Raw genomic sequence first — 19,710 nt, forward strand, 5'->3', positions numbered from 1 at the left:
GTTGGCCACACGGTGCTTTTAGTTTTGCAGAGGATATGCCAAGTCGTATAAGACTATAGAGTAGCTATGAAATAATAATGAAGTTTTTTTATTAGGGAACACAAAGTATTTTTGCTTTGTTTACGCAGAGATAGATCACTTTGAATTGGACGCTTTCTGATCTCTCAGCATTCTTCATCGCCAACAGCTTCTTGTTAGAAAACTTGCTCTTCCTAAGAATTTTACTCTCCCATACACAGTTTTAAAGTAAAGTATTTTAGGAGTCATATTAGTGTTAGGGATGTAGGTGGTGCTGTGGTCTAAACCAGAGCCTCTTCGGCTTGCCGATCTAAAGGGTCCTGAAGGTAATGGGAAGAAGAAGAAGAAGAAGAAGAAGAAGAAGAAGAAGAAGAAGAAGAAGAAGAAGAAGAAGAGGAGGAAGAGTTTGGACTTGATATCCTGCCTTTCACTCCCCTTAAGAAGTCTCAAAGCGGCTAACAATCTCCTTTTCCTTCCTCCCCAACAAACACTCTGTGAGGTGAGTGAGGCTGAGATTCACAGAAGTGTGACTAGCCCAAGGTCACCCAGCAGCTGCATGTGGAGGAGCAGGGAAGTGAACCCGGTTCCCCAGATTACGAGTCCACTGCTCTTAACCACTACACCACACTGGCTCTCCCTTTATATGAAGCCCTTTATATGTCCACTTGTCCTTTGTCAACAACATATTGTCACTGTTTTTTTGTGTTGAATGTATGCTCTATGGTAATTTATGGACCTAATAGGTATCCAAAGCCATTTGCACATAACAAATAGGAGCCTACACAACAAAATACTGTTGCTGTATGTAGGTTTTATTTGATTAGTTTTACTTCTTATATTTTGTACATCCAGTTTTTCCCCCTTTAGGTTTTTTTTTTTTTTTGCGGGGGGTGACCCAAGAGAGTGGGACCCTAAGGTATAGCCTGTTTAGCTTATATGTAAATCCTGCACTGCTTGGACCCAGGCTGAATGAAAGCATCAGCCCCTGTAGGATATAAGCAGTTGGCTTTTCTCCCAGAGGTTGTGTGAATCAGCCTCTTTAGTGAGAGGACGGTGTGGGTGGAAAGGCAGGAAGTAACAATGCCTTCTATTTACAAGGTGAAGTGACAGGTAAAATGACAGGTGATATTCCCCCCTAGAGATCTGACCTTCACTTCTGCTACCTGCCTCTGCCCACTGCTTCCTAGAGAGGAGGGGAAAATATTTTGAAGGGAAGCCCGCAACTGCCGGCTAATTTCCTTACTGAACCCCACTATTGATTTAGTGTGGGCAATGAGTTCCATCACCTGGCATTTTTAAAAACCCCATGTTTGATCATACTTTCTTCTCCCCACAAATCAATTGCCCCCCTTCTTTTTTACCGTTTTTTTTTGGGGGGGAGGCATCTCCATAACTAGAATATTAATCTGCCTGTGATTTTCTCTCTCTTCGAGTTATTATAGCTAGTTTTTCTGTATGAATCATATGTTGACTCGCCTAGCTGACTAACCATCCTGACCACTGTTGACGTCTTAAGTCGAAAGCATAAATCCACTCATTTTGTTCTGCCGGTGCATGATTCATTTAAAAATAAATAAAAATAAAGTAATGTTTCCACGGTATTTAATTGCAGATTGTCAAAAGGTATTCACAGAGGACGTTATTAATCTGATGACTGATGATTAATGAATGGCTTAAAAGGCAGATGTACCTGGGGAGCAATAGCTACAATAACTACTGAAGCTTTGTTTTAACATTTGAAAGGGGTTTTCCGGAAGATGGGGGAGTGGATATAAAAAGCTTTAAACTACATTTGTGCCATCTATTTCCATTGCTATCCGCTGCAAATAGACTTCATTCAGTACAAGTAGTACAAGTGACAAGATTAATCTTTTCCCGTATGCTCAAGTTGTATACTTGCGATGGATCTGCCTAGCATCTATATGCAAATTATTGGTTTATTTCTGCAAACGGCCACCAGGATTGTGCAGGGCTGCATCTGATCAGGCTTCACTTCCTTGACGCTGGCACAAGAGCAAAATGGAAGTTTTTGCACCATCTGTAAACCCAGACCTGTAATTGCTGATGTGCTGGTGGAGCACTGCCACTGCTTGGGCATAAATGTGACATGCTAGGCACGATAGGAAGGTAAAAAGGTAAAGGACACCTGGATGGATGTCCAATCAAAAGCAACTATGGGGTTGCGGTGCTTATCTCACTTTCAGGCGGAGGGAGCCAGCATTTGTCCACAGACAGCTATCCAGATCATGTGACCAGCATGACTAAACTGCTTCTGGTGCAACAGAACACTGTGATGGAAGTCAGAGCGCACGGAAACGCCGTTTACCTTCCTGCAACAGTGGTACCTATTTATCTACTTGCACGGGTGTGCTTTCGAACTGCTAGGTTGGCAGAAGCTGGGACAGAGCGACGGGAGCTCACCCCCATCGCAGGGATTTGAACTGCCAAACTTCAGATCAGCACGCCCAAGAGGTTCAGTGGTTTAGATCATAGCACCACCTGCATCCCGGCTTAGGAAGAGGAGGCATGGGCACCACATTACTTGAAGATGGCGCCCACAGGGCCAAACGACACATTTTATACTAAATGTGCAGCTGGGTCTATTTTTTTCTTTGCTTAATACAGGCAACCTTCAGCCCTCCAGATGTTTTGACCTACAACTCCCATGATCCCAAGCCCTGACCAGTGGTCAGGGATGATGGGAGTTGTAGTCCAAAACATCTGGAGGGCTGAAGGTTGCCTATGCCTGGCTTAACTACAGGAGTTGGGGGATGTCAGGGTCTGGGTAGAGGAGGAGGAGTGGTGGAGACTGCCTCCCCATTCTGACCCTTCCAGGGGGGAGGAAGAGGAAGCATAGGCGCCGACTCCATGGGGCCTGAGGAGGCCCAAGCCCCCTCAAAAATTCGTTTGGGGGGGCTCTGCCCCCCCAATAATTTAAGAAAATTATTAGGCACCTTGCCAAAAACCGTGCAGGGGACTCCGGCGCGCGCCTCCCAAAGTGACCGGGAGCTCCTGAGAAGGGGCGGGCAGGTCGGTCAGTCAGAGGAAGACCCCCAGCGGCGGGACTTTAGAAAGGAATGGAGCCGCGGGGCCGAGGAACGGCGTATTCGTCGCCGGCGAGGGACCGGGGTGAGGGGAGAATGGAGGGGACGGGAGTTCCCGCCGCCGGAGCGGGGCTTTTTTTCTGGGTTCGGCTAAGGTGACGTTGGTAGGAGGGGGTGGCCGCCTCCCGGCCGAAGCCTGGGGAGGGCAGGCCGGTTCTTGCATGCAAAAGCACCACTGCCATCCTGCCGCCAGTATGGACCCCGGTATGGGCCCCCCCAATATTTTTTATAAGTCGGCACCCCTGAGAGGAAGACAGTATAGATTTACAACTGGGGTTTGTGGGAGGTCACAGCTCAGAGGCAGATGAAGGGAAAAGTTGGGAAATCATGGGAGAGGAGGAGCAGACAGAGCCAGAGCAGCAGCTAGCTTACATGTTGTTACTAGAAAGCAATCCAGACCCTCCATCTCCCAGAACCTGGCAAGCCTTAAAAGTAGGAGAGCAAAGAGCTCAAAGACAGAGGGCACTTAGTGGCACCTGTGGAGGACATGATGATGAATGAGGAAGTGGGAGAGAAGGGGGTGTGGAGATTCACTCGGGGCAACGCCATTATCCAAGAAGCTGGGTTCCATAGTTTCTCTCTGTAAAGTTTGGAATAAATAAAGAACTGTAAGAAACTTTTCCTTGTCTTTATACTTGCCTGGGCAACCAGCCAGGAGACAATGACAGCTTCCTGACAGGGGATCATGATTGTCCCTGGATCTTCAGTGCATGAAGAGGTTCATCCAGCCTTCCCCAAGCATGATCTGGACAAAGACCACCCCTTCCTGCCTTGCGCACAAGGTTGTGAGGATCAGACAAATGGGTGCTGTTAAGTGTTTTGAGTCCTATAGTTGCCACGGATGTTGTGCAACTGGGCTTTACCCTGCGGAACGGCGAACTGGGAAGCGAGGAGGGGAGTGTTTTCGCTGGGAAGCGCTGGCTACCTCTTTCCTGCGTGGAAGTTATAAGAGACCACTTGAGCGGTAAAGATGGCAAGCCACTCTCTGCCCTTCCTGCTGCAGCTAAGGTGGTTGTGTGTGGCTCAGATTGCCTGCCACTGTTAGACTTTTTTAACTGCACAGGGCCAAGAGTCAAGGACCAAGAGTCGGCTTCACCTGCTGAGCAGCAGCCTGAAGGAACAAAAGGTGAAGTGACTCCACCTGCTGCTGATCGGCCTTCTTGCTCCTGACGAGAACCAGCTGGCTCCAGCTTTCTTAAGCAGGGTTTCCGGCCTCAGTCAGTTGCCGGAAACAACATTAGTCGTTCCTGGCCAGACCTTGCTGCAGCTTGCTTTTCGTGACCACGGGCTCTTGCCTTTCTTGACACCCCCCCCCCCGACCATCTGACTGAACTGAGATACTGCTGACCTTAGGAGTGGACTGAGCCTTGCGTTCAGACTCTGCCCTCAGGCAAGTATCCTCTGGCCTCGCCCGCCACTCAGCTCTGCCGTCACTTAGCAGAACGGGACCACAACAAGGGGACAGCTTAGAAGTAAATCATGGAATCACAGAGTTGGAAGGGATCCTCAGGGTCATCTAGTCCAAACCCCTGCAATGCAGGGATCTCGACTAAAGCGTCCATGACTGATGGCCATCCAACCTCTACTTACAAAACACCAATGAAGGTGGGTCCACCTCCTTCTGAGGAAGACCATTCCACTGTCAAACAGCTTTTACTGTCATAAAGTTCTGCCTGTGGTTGTGTTGGAATCTCCTTTCTTGTAAGTTGAATCCATTGATTTGGGTCCTACCCTCCAGAGCTTGTTCCATCTCCCATGTGACAGCTTTTTTATTTTTTAGTTGAATTATCTTAATAGAATCAAAAGGTAAAAACAAAAATGTGTGAACACACCCTCAGGTGTACTTTTTCTTGTACGCACAAAGATGGAAACCAAATCCTTAAGAGCACAGGGATGTCATCACAATGTTTGGCGGTAGTCTTTTTATCATTCCACATATTTTTCTATGGATATTATATTTCTTGCCATATTTGTACCATTATTATTATTTATTGAACTTATATACCACCATATACCTGGAGGTCTCAGGGCCGTTCACAGAAAAGATCAACATAAAAACCACAAAATATATAATCAGAATATAAACAACAAGCCAATAACCCCTCTTCCCACCAAAAGAGCCACTGTCAGGGAGCAATACCAGCACAGAAGGCAGATGCTGATGAGAAAGTCTACTTACATCTCCATCCACTTTCTCTCTCACTCCCTGAATGATCAAACCAAAGGAGATGGCTATGCCTCTAGAGCCCTAGTGACCAAGGAGCCAGCAGAGGGAGGTGTCACAATGAAGGGCGTGTCACAAGGAGCTCCGCAACCTAGCAACCACCAGCACTCAACTGGCACTACTCTCAACTGACACTACTAAGTTTCCTTATATGGCTTTTAATCCATGTTCAGCCCCAACACATTTTAAAGGGCCATTGGATATCAATCAGATCAACGAAAGGGCCTGGTTAAAAAGGAACGTTTTTGCTTAGCACCTAAAGGTGTATAATGAAGGTGCCAGGCAAACTTCCCTGGGGAGAGCTTTCCACAGATGGGGAGCCACTGCAGAGAAGGCCCATTCTCATGCTCCCAGCCTACAAACCTCTCAAGGAAAGAAGGGCCTCAGCAGATGATCTCAAGGTCCTTTAGGTTGCTAGGTTCACATGGAAAGAGGCGGTCCTAGAGGTATTGCAGTCCTAAGCCGTTGAAATACTATAAATACTATAATGCTATAAATACTATAAATACTGTATTGTATTATGATAGTAGTCCGTCCTGTATTTTAGTCCCTTCTAAGGATCACCATATCAATGCTGTCTGGAAAACAATCTGTATTGACATAAACAAATCACTTCCCAGTGACATGTCAGCATTATTAGCCCACCTCACCAGGGATGCGGGTGGTGCTGTGATCTAAAGCCTCTTGGGCTTGCTGATCCAAAGGTCGGTGGTTCGAATCCGCGTTACGGGGTGAGCTCCCATTGGTCTGTCCCAGCTCCTGCCAACCTAGCAGTTCGAAAACATATCAGCGCAAGTAGATAAATAGGTACCACTGTGGCGGGAAGGTAAATGGCGTTTCCGTGCGCTCCGGCTTCTGTCACGGTGCTCCGTTGTGCCTGAAGCGGTTTAGTCATGCTGGCCGCATGACCCGGAAAGCTGTCTATGGACAAACGCTGGCTCCCTCAGCCTTAAAGCGAGATGAGTGCCGCAACCTCATAGTTGCCTTTGACTGGACTTAACCATCCAAGGGTCCTTTACCTTAACCTTTTACCCATTAGCCCACCTTGAATGCTCTTTCTGGTGTAAACACACAATCCGTGCCATTGCATATCCAGGTGAACGCCACCACAGGAAACTAGTTTGTCACAAATAAATACTGTGCCTAAACTCTGCATGCTGGTACACTGTTTACATTTTTGCTTTGGGTGCGTCTCCGTACCAGCGCTTCTCAGGGTGCTGAAAGCCTGACATGTCTGTAACTCCTCTTTAAATGTCATGAATGTTGCCTTCTCACCAGAATATTCCTGCATAGAGTGGCAGCCAAAAAGCTATGGAGGCGCAGGTTAATTTGGTGTCCAGGGCAGCTGTCTACCAGCTCCATCTGGTACTCGGCTAAGACCCTACCTGCTTGCGTACTCTCTCGCCAGAGTAGTACATGCCCTGGTGAACTCCTGTCATGTAATTGATTTTGACGAATTAAGTAACTGAATACAGAAGAAATCTCATCTGTTTAAAGCCTTGGTTTTTGAGCAGCTGAGGCATCGAACAAACTGAAAACTGCTGGATGATAGCGGGCCTTTTCTGCAGTGGCACCAACCACCAGCAACCTCCATACAATCCAAAAGGCATAAACCGTGATGTGTTTTCAACACCCATTAAAAATATACTGGTTTGTTCAGGCGTTCCTTGACTGTTTATATTTAGGTTGCTCTGCTTCATATTTTGTTTTAGTATTCTGATTCTGCCTTTTTGTCGATGGTGGGTTTTTTTCATTTGCTTTACAGTCTAGACTTGCGATTTTACGGTTTTCATTCTGTCTGTCAGTCTATAACAGGGATTCCCAAACTTGGGTCTCCAGCTGCTGTTGTACTACAATTCCCACCATCCCTGACCACTGATCCTGCAAGCTAGGGACATAGGCGCCGACCCCATGGGGCCTGAGGGGGCCCGAGCCCCCTCAAAAATTTTATTGGGGGGGCTCAGCCCCCCCAATAATTTAAAAAATTATCGCGGCCTTGGCTCCCTCGTCGCGCGCCTTGGCTCCCGCGGCCGGCGAGGGGACCCCGGGCCGCGCACGGCTGCTGCTGCCGCCTCTCCTGGGGGCGCCGCCTCCCCGGGCGGGAACGCTGCGGTTGCGCGAGGGAGGAGGGCAGCCCCCGGGGGCTGGGAGAGCCGGGCTGCCGTGGCCGAGAGGGCTGCTCTGCCGGGCGCCGCTGACATAATTTAAGCAAATTATCGCGCGCCTTGGCTCCCGCGGCCGGCGAGGGGAGCCCGGGCCGCGCGCGGCTGCTGCTGCTGCCGCCGCCGTTTGTGGTCATGGCGGAGCTGCCGCCTAGGGAGGAGGGGAGAGGGGGCTGGCGGGGGGGGGCAGGCGGTGAAGGGGGCTTGGCTGCGCTCTCTCTCTCTCTCTCGGGCTCTCTCTCTCTCTCGGTGTCTCTCTCTCTCTCTCTCTCTCGGTCTCTCTCTCTCTCTCGGTGTCTCTCTCTCTCTCTCTCTCTCGGTCTCTCTCTCTCTCTCTCTCGGGCTCTCTCTCGCTCTCTCTCTCTTTCTCGCTCTCTCTCTCTCTCTCTCGGGCTCGCGCTCTCTCTCTCTCGGGCTCTCTCTCTCTCTCGGTCTCTCTCTCTCTCTCTCTCTCTCTCTCTCTCTCGGTCTCTCTCTCTCTCTCTCTCGGGCTCTCTCTCTCTCTCTCTCTCTCTCTCTCTCTCGGTCTCTCTCTCTCTCTCTCTCTCTCTCTCGGGCTCTCTCTCTCTCGCTCTCTCTCTCTCGGGCTCTCTCTCTCTCTCTCTCTCTCTCTCTTTCTCTCTCGGGCTCTCTCTCTCTCGGGCTCTTCCCGCCCAGGGCTTGTGGGCATCTGCTCTGAGACGAAGATGGAGGTGACTTCCCTTAAAGGTCATGGAATCATAGAGGTGGAAGGGACCCAAAGGTCATCCAGTCCAACCCCCAGCAATTCAGGACTCACAGCTAAAGCATCCCTGGCAGATGCCCCCCCCCGACCTCTCCCTAAAAGCCCCTTCCCCTGTCTGACTGCTCTCACCACCAGAAAGGCCTTCCTAATGTTTTGTGGGAATCTCATTAAGCCTACAGAGCTATATATGCAAATGGATCTACTTATTCTTTCCCTTGAAGATACATTGATTTGTTTGTTACTGTGGTTTCGATCAATACTTTCCAAAGATCTTTACATTTGTCCATGCATGATCTTTGTCTGAAAGCTCATGGGTTGCAGGAGTTGTCATAGGAGGTTATATTTTTGTCCTTCCAACTGTTATGGAAATTACAGGGGGGGGGGCATCTTTAAAGTTGTTAAATGTTGCAAATATTATGCCTGAATGTACCCTTTCAACTTGACAGCTCAGGGAAGTTACCTAGATAAAATCCTGTAACACAATGTATCAGCCTTAATCATTTTGCAGATGTTAAGGGGGGGGGCAGAGCCTGCAGCCACCATCCCTTTCCGGTGGGGAGGGGGCAGAGGAAAGACAGGAAGCTTTTCCCTGCAGAGTTAGACCCCTTGGCTGCGTGGCCCTCGGGTCCCTTCAAACTCCTGGGCATTTTGCTGGTGGGGGGCTGTGTGGGGGCCTGGGCGATGTCAGAAGAGGAAGCTTGCAGGCCTGGTTGTCTGTTGGGGGCAGCAGGAAGAGGCGGAGGGCAGGATGTGCAGCCCCTGCCTGGCTTTCCTGTGGGACCAAGGAAGCGGCTGGGGGGGGGGGGACTTGGCCGCTGGCCTTTGTTGCGGAGGCGGCAGTGTGGGAACGCCAGTCCCAAGGGCAGCCTCTGGGGTCTGGGTGTTGCTGCCTGTCTCCTGCCATGGACTTGGCGGGGGGGGGCTGTGCTATTGGGCTGGCAGAGACTTAACGGGGGCTGCCTCTCCCAGCCAAAGCTGACCCACAAAATTGCAACCCAGTGTGTGTGTTTGTGTGTGGGGGGGGAACCAGCCTGCACAGGGTAAGCCCCGATGGGGCTCCTGGGCTCCTTCTGATGCATGAAAATTGGAGGTTGTCCTTTACAGCTCAGCTCCCCAAGGGGCTCAAAGCCTCCCAAGTCCATTATCAGTTGGAGACGAATGAGTGGAAGCTGGAAGAAAGGGGGAATCTTTATTTTTCTGTTGAAACAGAGCCCTCCTTCCCACTGACATTTGCAAGGAGGGGAGGACCCCAAACAAAGGTGTGCAGCAGCTTTGAAAGACTTTTCCGGCTCAACATCAGGAAGAGCTTTCTGACAATAAGAGCTGTTCAGACGGTCTCTGCTCCCTGGGAGAGGCTAGGTGGCCATCTGTCAGGGATGCTTGAGCTAAGATTCCTGCATTGCAGGGGGCTGGACTAGATGACCTTGGGGTCCCTTCTGTCTCTATGATTCTATGATTAGCATAATACAAGCATCTCAGGAAGAGGCATCTACCAACAGAAATCCAAGAGTGTGGCTTCTCTCCTGTCTGTCAAGGGACCTGCAGATGCTGATTGCCTTACTTGGCCAGTTCCTTAGGACTGGTACATACAGTCATACCTCGGGTTACAGATGCTTCAGCTTAAGCATTTTCAGGTTATGGATGCACTGAAACCCAGAAGTACCGGAATGGGTTACTTCCAGGTTTCGGCACTTGTGCATGAGCAGAAGCGCTAAATCACAACCTGTGTGTGCGCAGACGCAGCAATGTGAGTTGCGTACACTGCGGGTTGCGAACGTGCCTCCCACATGGATCACGTTCGCAACCCGAGCGTCCACTGTACCTTGGTTCTCGAACAGAATGCGTTCCGGGAGTCCATTGGACTCCTGGAACCATTTGAAAACCAGAGTGCGGCTTCTGCCAGAGGAGCCCCCTGCAGCCAATCGGAAGCCGCACCGGATGTTCGCCCTCCAAAAATCATTTGAAAACCAGAACACTCACTTCCGGGTTTCGATTGTTCAGAAGCCGATTTGTTTGGGAGCCAAGGTGCTCGGCTTCTCAGGTACAACCGAACCTGAGTCCTTGGGGGCGTCGCCTCCCCGGGCAGGAACGCTGCGGGTGCACGAGGGAGGAGGGCGGCCCCCGGGGGCTGGGAGAGCCAGGCTGCCGTGGCCGAGAGGGCTGCTCTGCCGGGCGCCGCTGACATTGGAACTTAGAAAACTTCCCGGGGCAGGACCCCGGTATGGGCCCCCCCAATATTTTTTATAAGTCGGCGCCCCTGGCTAGGGATGATGGGAGTTGTAGTCCAACTGGAGACCCAAGTTTGGGAAACTTTGGTGTATAAGTTGATTAAATTAACTAATTGCTTCTTGTCGATGAGAAAGAAGGAAACAGTAGATTTCTTTCCAATTAATAATCTTGTGGGTGTGTTACTTTGTATTTTGTGGTGCAGACGTTCTCTAAATACATGCTAAAGTTCTTTATATCCCCTGTGAATAGCATAACCTTGCAAGGAGTTCCTGATGATAGCTTTGGTTGGTGCACCGTTTAAGATTTCTGTTGCTTTCTCCGGTTGGGAGCCTGTTAACGCTCAATCTTCGTGGAACGTTCTGGCAACTCCTCTATTCAGCCATTTTATTTTATTTTGCGGGCGAGATTTTGCTCCGTCAGCATGAGGGCGAAGATGAAGTTTTACATTAATCTCTCTCCCTACTGTGAACCAAGAATTATGTATGAAAGGGTGAGACACGTGACAGGGATTTGACAGCTTTGCGCTGCTTCCCTCCGCTTTTCCTGCTGACATGACTAAGACGAAAGGCAGTGTCAAAAGAAGCCCGAGAAGAAAGGAACAATGCAGAGGTTTGTCAGGAGTTGCAGTTATTACCAGAGCGCAGCAGGGGATTTGTTAAAACTTACTCATGAAAAATAACACGGAAATTGGCCTATTATCGCCCTGCACATATCTGGCCCATTTCCTCTCTGTTTATGTTGCAAAACGCAGGGTCAACTGGTTGGGTAGTTCCATCCAGTTACAATCCAGGCAGGTTTTTATGGCTGAGTCTCTATATAGGATGGGTAACCTCTTGGGTTCACAACTAGAAAAGATGGTGCCAGAAACATTACAAAACAATGCAGGACGCTTTATCTCCGCTGCTATGATCCACACCTCTAAGCAGATGTGCTCAGCTGGGATGTTCAATTTGGCTTAGAAAGTTGGTGTAAGACAAAGCCACTTCTGAGCTCGGGAGGAGGTGGTGTTGCGGGCTTCACGCCCCCAACACGCGTGGAGGCTGGCTTCCAGCCCCGCGCGATCAGGGGAATCCTCGGGCCGCATCACCCCCTGGCCAGCCAATCGGCTGGCTCCAGGGGTGTGGCTTGCCTCATTTAAGGCAAGCGCGGCCTGGGATCTCCCTCTTTGGCCTCTCAGCTTCTTAGGTTTCCCACCCGCCTGCCCTTCAAGGTTCCCCTTCTGACCTTGCTATGGACCTTGGTTGGTCGCTGTTAAGGGGCCTGGTAGGGATTTTGGCTGTGGACCTAATTAACAAGAGTAAGAAAACGGTAATTCGTGGATTATCTAGTTTGCCACAAAACGGATCCCAACATCTTCCAAGGCTTTGCCAGATGCCAAAATGCTGCCCATGTCCTAGATGTGTCCAAGAAAATCGGGACGGACGGCAGCCCTACTTGGCAAATTGGCACCGGCCATTTGGTTTTTCGCCTACCTCGTAGCAAATCGTCACAACTTCTTTGGTTTTGGCGGTTAGGCATTGGTAGGGGTATTGTTATGTAGATGTATTGGGGGGGGAGGAGCGACATCACCTCCACCAAATATTGAAGGGTAGTCCGGTAAAGGATTCCGGGGGGCGCAGCCTCGTCTGAAGCCTATGGAGGTCAGGGCCTAAAGCGCCCCCCCGAGCGGTGACCCCGGGGGAGTCCCTAGTTGATGTGCATCAGCAGGGCTCCCCCTGCTGGCGGTAACCCTTCCCGGTCTTCAAGCAAACAGGCTGAAGCCAGATAGTCGGATAGGACCAATGCCTAAGCCAATACCGCTCTTTACCTGTAACCAATAAAGTTGTGGCCAATTTTAGCCCATTAACCTAAAATAATTGTCACGTGTCGTTATTCCTACTGGTGGGAGGCGGGAACTCGCCACGCAACAGGTCCATGCAGTGTCAACAGAGCAGGGCTCTTAAATTCCAAAGCCTAACTCTATTGAAACCAGTTCCAAAATTCCCGTTGGTTGGAATGATGTTGGATTGAACTCCTCCTTTGTTTTATTAGCAGGTTTGGGGCTGAAGCTAAACACACTGCCCTAATATAAATGAGGATGTCGCTCATAGGTAGGGCTGCCATCCGTCCCGATTTTCTTCGACACATCTGGGGAATGGGCAGCATTTTGGCACCTGGCAAAGCCTTGGAAGATGTTGGGGTCCGTTTTGTGGCAAACTAGATAATCCACGAATTACCGTTTTCTTACTCTTGTTAATTAGATCTACAGCCAAAAGCCCTTGATTTACACTTGATAGGTGTTCAGAAGTGTTGTACATAGTTTGGATTGTAATTAACAGTGTAGTTTTGCTAATAAAAGAAGTAGCTTTTGGGAAGAAGATGAAGGCTGAAGGGGTATAATTAGGATAAAGGATTATTGCAGAATTCTCTGTATCAAGTGGAACAAGGCAGATTATAGCTCAGTTTTACTGAACGAACAAATACAAGGGAATAAGTCCAGAAGATTACAGCTCCCTCCCCCTTTTTAGGATTTTTAAGGAAGGCTCATATATGAAAAACTACTGTAAATTAGCACTGACATTTCAAGAGATTCTTGGCTTATATACATACATAAAAGCCTAGTTGAAGGTGCCAGGCCATTTGGAATGGGACAAGCTGGAGGAAGTAGCTGCCTCATTAACATGATTGTTTTGATGGAGGAGTGAAAGTCAACACATATAGAGGCACTTTGGTATTATATATTATAACTAAACACTTGCAACTGTTCAAGGCAAACTATGTATGCAGTCAGAATCAGATAGTAGCACAACGGTATCTCTGACTACCGTGCACACCAACTGACTGCAAAAGTGACAGGAAAGTGTTGGTGCCAGGATCTCGCCCACTCTGCTGATTTTTCTCAGCATGGCGCAGATTTCCTTTCCCAAGGAGTGGGAGGCATTTGTATGCCTGCCCATCACCACATGTGGAGATAAAAACAACCGTGGGATTGATTCCAAAGGTAGCTTGGAGAAAAGGTATTCCAATTCCGTTCAGTTGTACTGAACTCCAAAACAATGCCGATGACTTAATGTGAACCATCTTGGGCAGCCCTTGGGATGGAGAACTGATCTTTTTTGCTTTCTCTTTTGCCTTTTGCAGGCATAATGGGGAAACAGAATAGCAAACTGGCTCCTGAAGTAATGGAGGATCTGGTGAAAAGCACAGAGTTTAATGAGCATGAACTCAAACAGTGGTACAAAGGGTTTCTAAAGGATTGCCCTAGTGGGAGACTGAACCTCGAGGAGTTCCAACAGCTTTATGTAAAGGTAAGTTGGTATTTTTTCTTCTTCCTTTCTTTCTGCATGGCGACTCTAAATGTGACACTGCAAGGTGTGACTGAATACCTTTCCGATCAGAAGGTCAGTGGTTCAAATTCCCACAACGGGGTGAGCTCCTGTTCCTCTGTCCCAGCTCCTGCCAACCTAGCAGTTCGAAAGCACGCCAGTGCAAGTAGATAAATAGGTACTGCTGTTGCGAGAAGGTAAACAGTGTTTCCGTGTGCTCTGGTTTCCATCACGGTGTCTCATTGCGTCAGAAGTGGTTTACTCAAGCTGGCCATATGACCCAGAAAGCTGTCTGTGGTCAAATGCCGGCTCCCTCAACCTGAAAGCGAGATGAGCGCTGCAACCCCATAGTCACCTTTGACTGGATTTAACCACCCGGGGTCCTTTACTTTCCCCCCTTTTCTTTTAAAGTAACTGTTTTCCAGCCCCGGAAGGAACGTGGCGAGCATTCATGCACTGCAGCTGACACACTAATGTGTCACAACACACAGTTTGGAAAGCTCTGCCCTAGCAACATTTGGTTTTCCGGAAGGGAATTGTCTTCCTGTGGTTCTACTGTCTTATGCCCTTTTTCTTCTAAGAGTTAACACGGTGATCTCCTCAGCCAATGTGCCCAGCTGACATTAGCACTTCTTCAAGAGCACCTTGGACATCATTTGTGATGAGTGACAAAAGTTGGCATCTGCACGCGCTGTGCCGTTTTGTGACCTTTGTGTGTTGGATTTCAATTTCATTAGCAGCTGTGCCACTCAAGCGCACAACAACTTGTGTTGTGCCCTTTTCGTTTTGAAGTGGTGACAAGACACACGCAACACATCTTCCCCCATTTTGGGAATGCTTTGTTGCCTCCCTATTCCTCAGGTTTGTTCACTCCGATTGCATGGAGCCCGGACAGCCCCGTGGTTTTCTTCGGAGCTGAGGGCGATGAAACAATCGTTGAGACGGCTAGAGCGTCGGTGGCAGAAAACTCACTCCGAATCTGACCGGACACAGGTTAGAGCTCAACGTCGAGCCTACCAAGTGGCGATAGCGACAGCGAAGAAGACTTTCTTCACCGCCTCTATTGCATCTGCAGAAAATAGTAGCAGGAGACTCTTTCAGGTGGCCCGCAATTTAACGGAACCACATTTACCACCGGGGCCTTGTAAAGACCCCAAGATCTCCTGCAACGATTTTGCAAAGTTTTTTGCAGATAAAATCACTCATATTCGGAAGGAGCTAGACACCACCGTGGGAACAGGGCTGGGGCGGGAGAGTGCTGGAGCTCTGTCTGGTCAAGTTGCATGGAATCGATTTCAACCCGTTACCCCCCGAGGATGTGGACAGGCTGCTTGGACGCGTGAAACCAACCACCTGTCTCCTAGCCATCCTGGCTAATAAAAGCAAGCCGGGAAGGGCTGGGTGATGGGCTCTGCGGGGTGGTGAATGCTTCCCTCTGTGAGGGAACATTGCCAGATCCGCTGAAAGAGGCGGTCATTAAACCGCTTCTTAAAAAACCATCTTTAGACACGGCCAGTATGGCCAACTATCGCCCAGTCTCAAATTTTCCATTCTTGGGCAAGGTGATTGAGCGAGTGGTTGCTGAACAACTCCAGGCACGCCTGGAAGAAGCGGACCATTTGGATCCCTTCCAATCGGGATTCAGGCCTCATCATGGGACTGAAACTGCTTTGGTTGCTCTGGTTGATGATCTCCGGTGAGCTAGGGACAAAGGTGAGATCTGTTTCCTAGTTCTGCTGGATCTCTCAGCGGCCTTTGATACAATCGACCATAACATCATTCTGGACCATCTAGAGGGGCTGGGAGCTGGGGACACTGTTATACAGTGGTTTCGCTCCTTCCTCCTGGGCCGTGTTCAGAAAGTGGAGGGGGGATGAGTGTTCAGACCCCTGGACCCTCACTTGTGGGGTGCCTCAGGGTTCCATCCTCTCCCCCATGCTTTTTAACATCTATATGAAGCCGCTGGGAGAGATCATCAGGGGGTTTGGACTGGATGTCCATCAATATGCAGATGATACCCAGCTCTACCTTTCTTTCAAATCAGAACCAGTGAAGGTGGTGAAGGTCCTCTGTGAGTGCCTGGAGGCGGTTGGAGGATGGATGGCGGCTAATGGATTGAGGTTGAATCCTGACAAGACAGAAGTACTGTTTTTGGGGGACAGGGGGCGGGCTGGTGTGGAGGGCTCCCTGGTCCTGAATGGGGTAACTGTGCCCCTGAAGGACCAGGTGCGCAGCCTGGGAGTCATTTTGGACTCACAGCTGCCCATGGAGGCGCAGGTCAATTCTGTATCCAGGGCAGCTGTCTACCAACTCCACCTGGTACGCAGGCTGAGACCCTACCTGCCCGCGGACTGTCTCGCCAGAGTGGTGCATGCTCTATCTCCCGCTTGGATTACTGCAATGCGCTCTACGTAGGGCTACCTTTGAAGGTGACCTGGAAACTACAACTAATCCAGAATGAGGCAGCTAGACTGGTGACTGGGGGCGGCCGCCGAGACCACATAACACCGATCTTGAAAGGCCTACATTGGCTCCCAGTACGTTTCCGAGCACAATTCAAAGTGATGGTGCTGACCTTTAAAGCTCTAAACGGCCTCAGCCCAGTATACCTGAAGGAGCGTCTCCACCCCTATCGTTCTGCCCGGATGCTGAGATCCAGCGCCGAGGGCTTTCTGGCGGTTCCCTCATTGCGAGAAGCAAAGCTACAGGGAACCAGGCAGAGGGCCTTCTCGGTAGTGGCGCCTGCCCTGTGGAACGCCCTCCAATCAGATGTCAAAGCGATAAACAACTACCTGACATTCAGAAGACATCTTAAGGCAGCCCTGTTCAGGGAAGTTTTTAATGTGTGATTTTACTGTATTTTTCGTTTCTGTGGAAGCCGCCCAGAGTGGCTGGGGAAACCCAGCCAGATGGGCGGGGTACAAATAATAAATTATTATTATTATTATTACTCTCCTTCCATTATTGAAATGCACATCTCCCCTTATTTTATTTTTTAAAGTGGGAAGCACAAAACTATCAGTTCTCTACATTGAGGCTATCGCCTGTTAAAAATGGTTTGAGCTATGATATCCTGCCGTCGTATTGAGGCTCACATGCATATAGCGCTAGGTGGAAAATCCAGGTTTTATAATTATCTGTTTCAGTGTTTCCCAGACTTGGGTCTACAGCTGTTTTTGGACTCTAATGCCCATCATCCCTGACCACTGGTCTTGCTAGCTAGGGATGATGGCAGTTGTAGTCCAAAGACAGCTAGAGGCCCAACTGTGGGAAACACTGAAATAGAGAACCCTTAGACCTGTGGCTATCTCAGTGTTCTGGGGGCCTCAATTTCCCATAAGCCCCAAGCAGCATGACCCAGTCGTGGTAGCAAACTCCCCAGAGTTAGTCTGTTGCATCAGATACAAAGAGCTTTGTGGCATCTTAAAGACAAAGCGACTTGTTGAAAAATGAACTGTTGATGTCGGCCCTGACTGGCAAAATCTTACATGGTAATAAAATGGGTTCATCTTCTTTATGGTTACAATTATTTACATATATTTATTTATAACATAACAAAGAATAATAACAGATGTGACGTAAAATAAAAGCAGATACTGTTTAGTTCTGTCCGTCTTTAGGTTGCCAGCAGACGCTCTGTCGCTTTGCCGCAACAGATTTAACACGGACCATCATGGAAGACCGATAAGACTATTTGGTTACACTTAATTGTAACCAAAGATCTCAGTTGGAGTTGTGGCATTTGACTGCAGTGGAAGAAAACCTGAGGAAATGCTAGGAGCAAATTTGAAGTTAGACCAGAGTTTTGCAGTGAAGTGCGTTATGACAGGGCAATCAAGGATAGCTTGGCTGAAATAAGGTTCCCCTAGGAGACTCTAAATAAAATTAGCCTCAGAAAGCTACTGTACTCCTGAGAGGGTGGTAATATTGCAGCTTACGGAGAACCATGTTCCTGAATTTTTTGGTAGGCCCCTGAAGACCACAAAGAAGAGACCAAGCTTAGCTGCCAATCTTACGACTTCTAACCATTTCCCCCTGACTGCTTTGAGAACTGGAAATGAGAGCTATGATAAACACTTGGTTCTATATCATGGATTAGAGATATAGTCGGGACTGTTTTTCTGAGGTTCATGATAACGTTTGATAGACTGTCAGCAATTAATGCTTGCAAACATCTCAGGGGGAGGTTGCTGGAACTTTATCTGAACTTATCTTTAGACACTTGCTTAAACATTTCATAAACTCTATTTAATGTTAACAACTACTCACGGGGGTATGTAGGATGTGTCCTTTCTACACATGCATCTTATCACTTGTTGTGTCTTCTCATCAAATATCCCTGAAGCTGCACTCCATAGAGCTTCGTATATGAATCTTTATGCCAATCCATCCTTTTAAACAGTTTGCGGAAGGCCACTCAGTGACCTCGTGGGCTTCTTTTTCACATTGTTTGATAGCAATCCATGTCCTTGCACAGACTAAACCAGACCAACAAGCATTTTGTCTGTCTTCAAAATATTTCCATAATGCATAATTCCAACAACTTGTCCCCCTCCTCAAATGCCAAGTTGGATGTGTGGGATATGCAGAATCCCTTGTAAGCTTTAAAAAAAAATACTTACCTACCCACCGGCTGATTGACAGTGTTTCAAATGAATAGTTTTTAAAATAAATAAATAAATAAATAAATCACACATTAAATTTATGGCCTTTGTGCAAGTTGCCCTTTCAGTAGGTAATAGGAACACAGAATAGGACTGGAGCTCTAGACCAAGAATAGACCTATGTCCCTCCCAGATGTGTCCATTATCCCTGATCATGGGTGGATCTACAGCTATAATTAACTCAGAAATTTAATTGTTATAACAAAAGGAAAAAAAACGCTATGGAAAACCCCTTATCTTTTTTTTTTTTTTTTTTTGCTCTCTGGTGCCATCTGGTGTTGCATGTTTATAACGCATTCGAAACACTGTTTTTTGACTAATGTAGCTGAGTCCCAGAAATGGCCGGTGGGGCTGTTACAACATCTAAACCGTTTCAGGTTCCCCATCCCTGCTCTAGACAGTGGCCCTAAAACTCAGCTCCCATCTTTATGGCAAGATCAGTAGTAGCTGGTGAGATGACAATGGTTTGGTTTGGTTCCTTTCCCAGTTTCCCAACATAGTGGGCTGCTGATGCTTAATGAGAGGGGGAGTAGATGAGGTAAAGGCAGCTCCAGCTGCCGGTCCAATGGTCCAGCGCCTAGCTCTTCTCCCTCTTGGTAGACACCAGCGCCCCATTATGTTGGAAAGCTGGGTGAGCATCATTGCCCATTACTAGGCAATATATATCTCCCATTGAGTCACATATAGGGATGCGGGTGGCGCTGTGGTCTAAACCACTGAGCCTCGGGCTTGCCGATCAGATGGTCAGCGGTTTGAATCCCCACGACGGGATGAGCTCCTGTTGCTCTGTCCCAGCTCCTGCCAACCTAGCAGTTCAAAATCACACCAGTGCAAGTCGATAAATAGGTACCAATGTGGCGGGAAAGTAAATGGCATTTCCGTGCGCTCTGGTTTCCGTCACAGTGTTTTGTTGTGCCAGAAGTGGTTTAGTCATGCTGGCCACATGACCCAGAAAACTGTCTGTGGACAAACGCCAGTTCCCTTGGCTTGAAAGCGAGATGAGTGCTGCAACCCCCTAGTCGCCTTTGGCTGGCCTTAACTGTCCAGGGGTCCTTTACCTTTACCTTTGCCCACAATTGTGTACATGGTATGCATGAGAACGATGCACTTATGCATCCAATATGAAGCTGGAGAGATGAAGGGGAGGGAGCATTGAAAGCATTCTCCCCAGAATACGTGCTTTCATAATAAAAATTCTGCCAGTTTTGTAAAGGGATAAATTAAGCTGACAGATAGCACCCACGATCACCCTGTGAGCTTCATAGCAAATGGGGATTTTA

At 48.6% G+C, this 19,710-nt stretch overlaps 1 protein-coding gene and 1 long non-coding RNA gene across 4 annotated transcripts in view; one reads left to right on the plus strand and one right to left on the minus strand.

The window, feature by feature from the left end:
- VSNL1 (visinin like 1) overlaps nucleotides 1-19,710 on the plus strand; it is a 108,621-nt gene that overhangs the window by 41,824 nt on the left and 47,087 nt on the right. Inside the window, exon 2 of the mRNA XM_083495777.1 lies at nucleotides 13,582-13,748. Coding sequence (XP_083351903.1) covers nucleotides 13,587-13,748 — 162 coding nt within the window. The 5' untranslated portion in view covers nucleotides 13,582-13,586. The remainder of the gene's footprint in view (nucleotides 1-13,581; nucleotides 13,749-19,710) is intronic.
- The window catches only part of LOC310703468, a 155,531-nt gene that overhangs the window by 26,550 nt on the left and 109,271 nt on the right, over nucleotides 1-19,710 (minus strand). The gene's annotated exons all lie outside the window — the stretch shown is intronic.

The sequence above is a fragment of the Podarcis liolepis genome (genome assembly GCF_965112155.1).
Source record: "Podarcis liolepis genome assembly, chromosome: 3".
Lineage (NCBI taxonomy): Eukaryota > Metazoa > Chordata > Lepidosauria > Squamata > Lacertidae > Podarcis > Podarcis liolepis.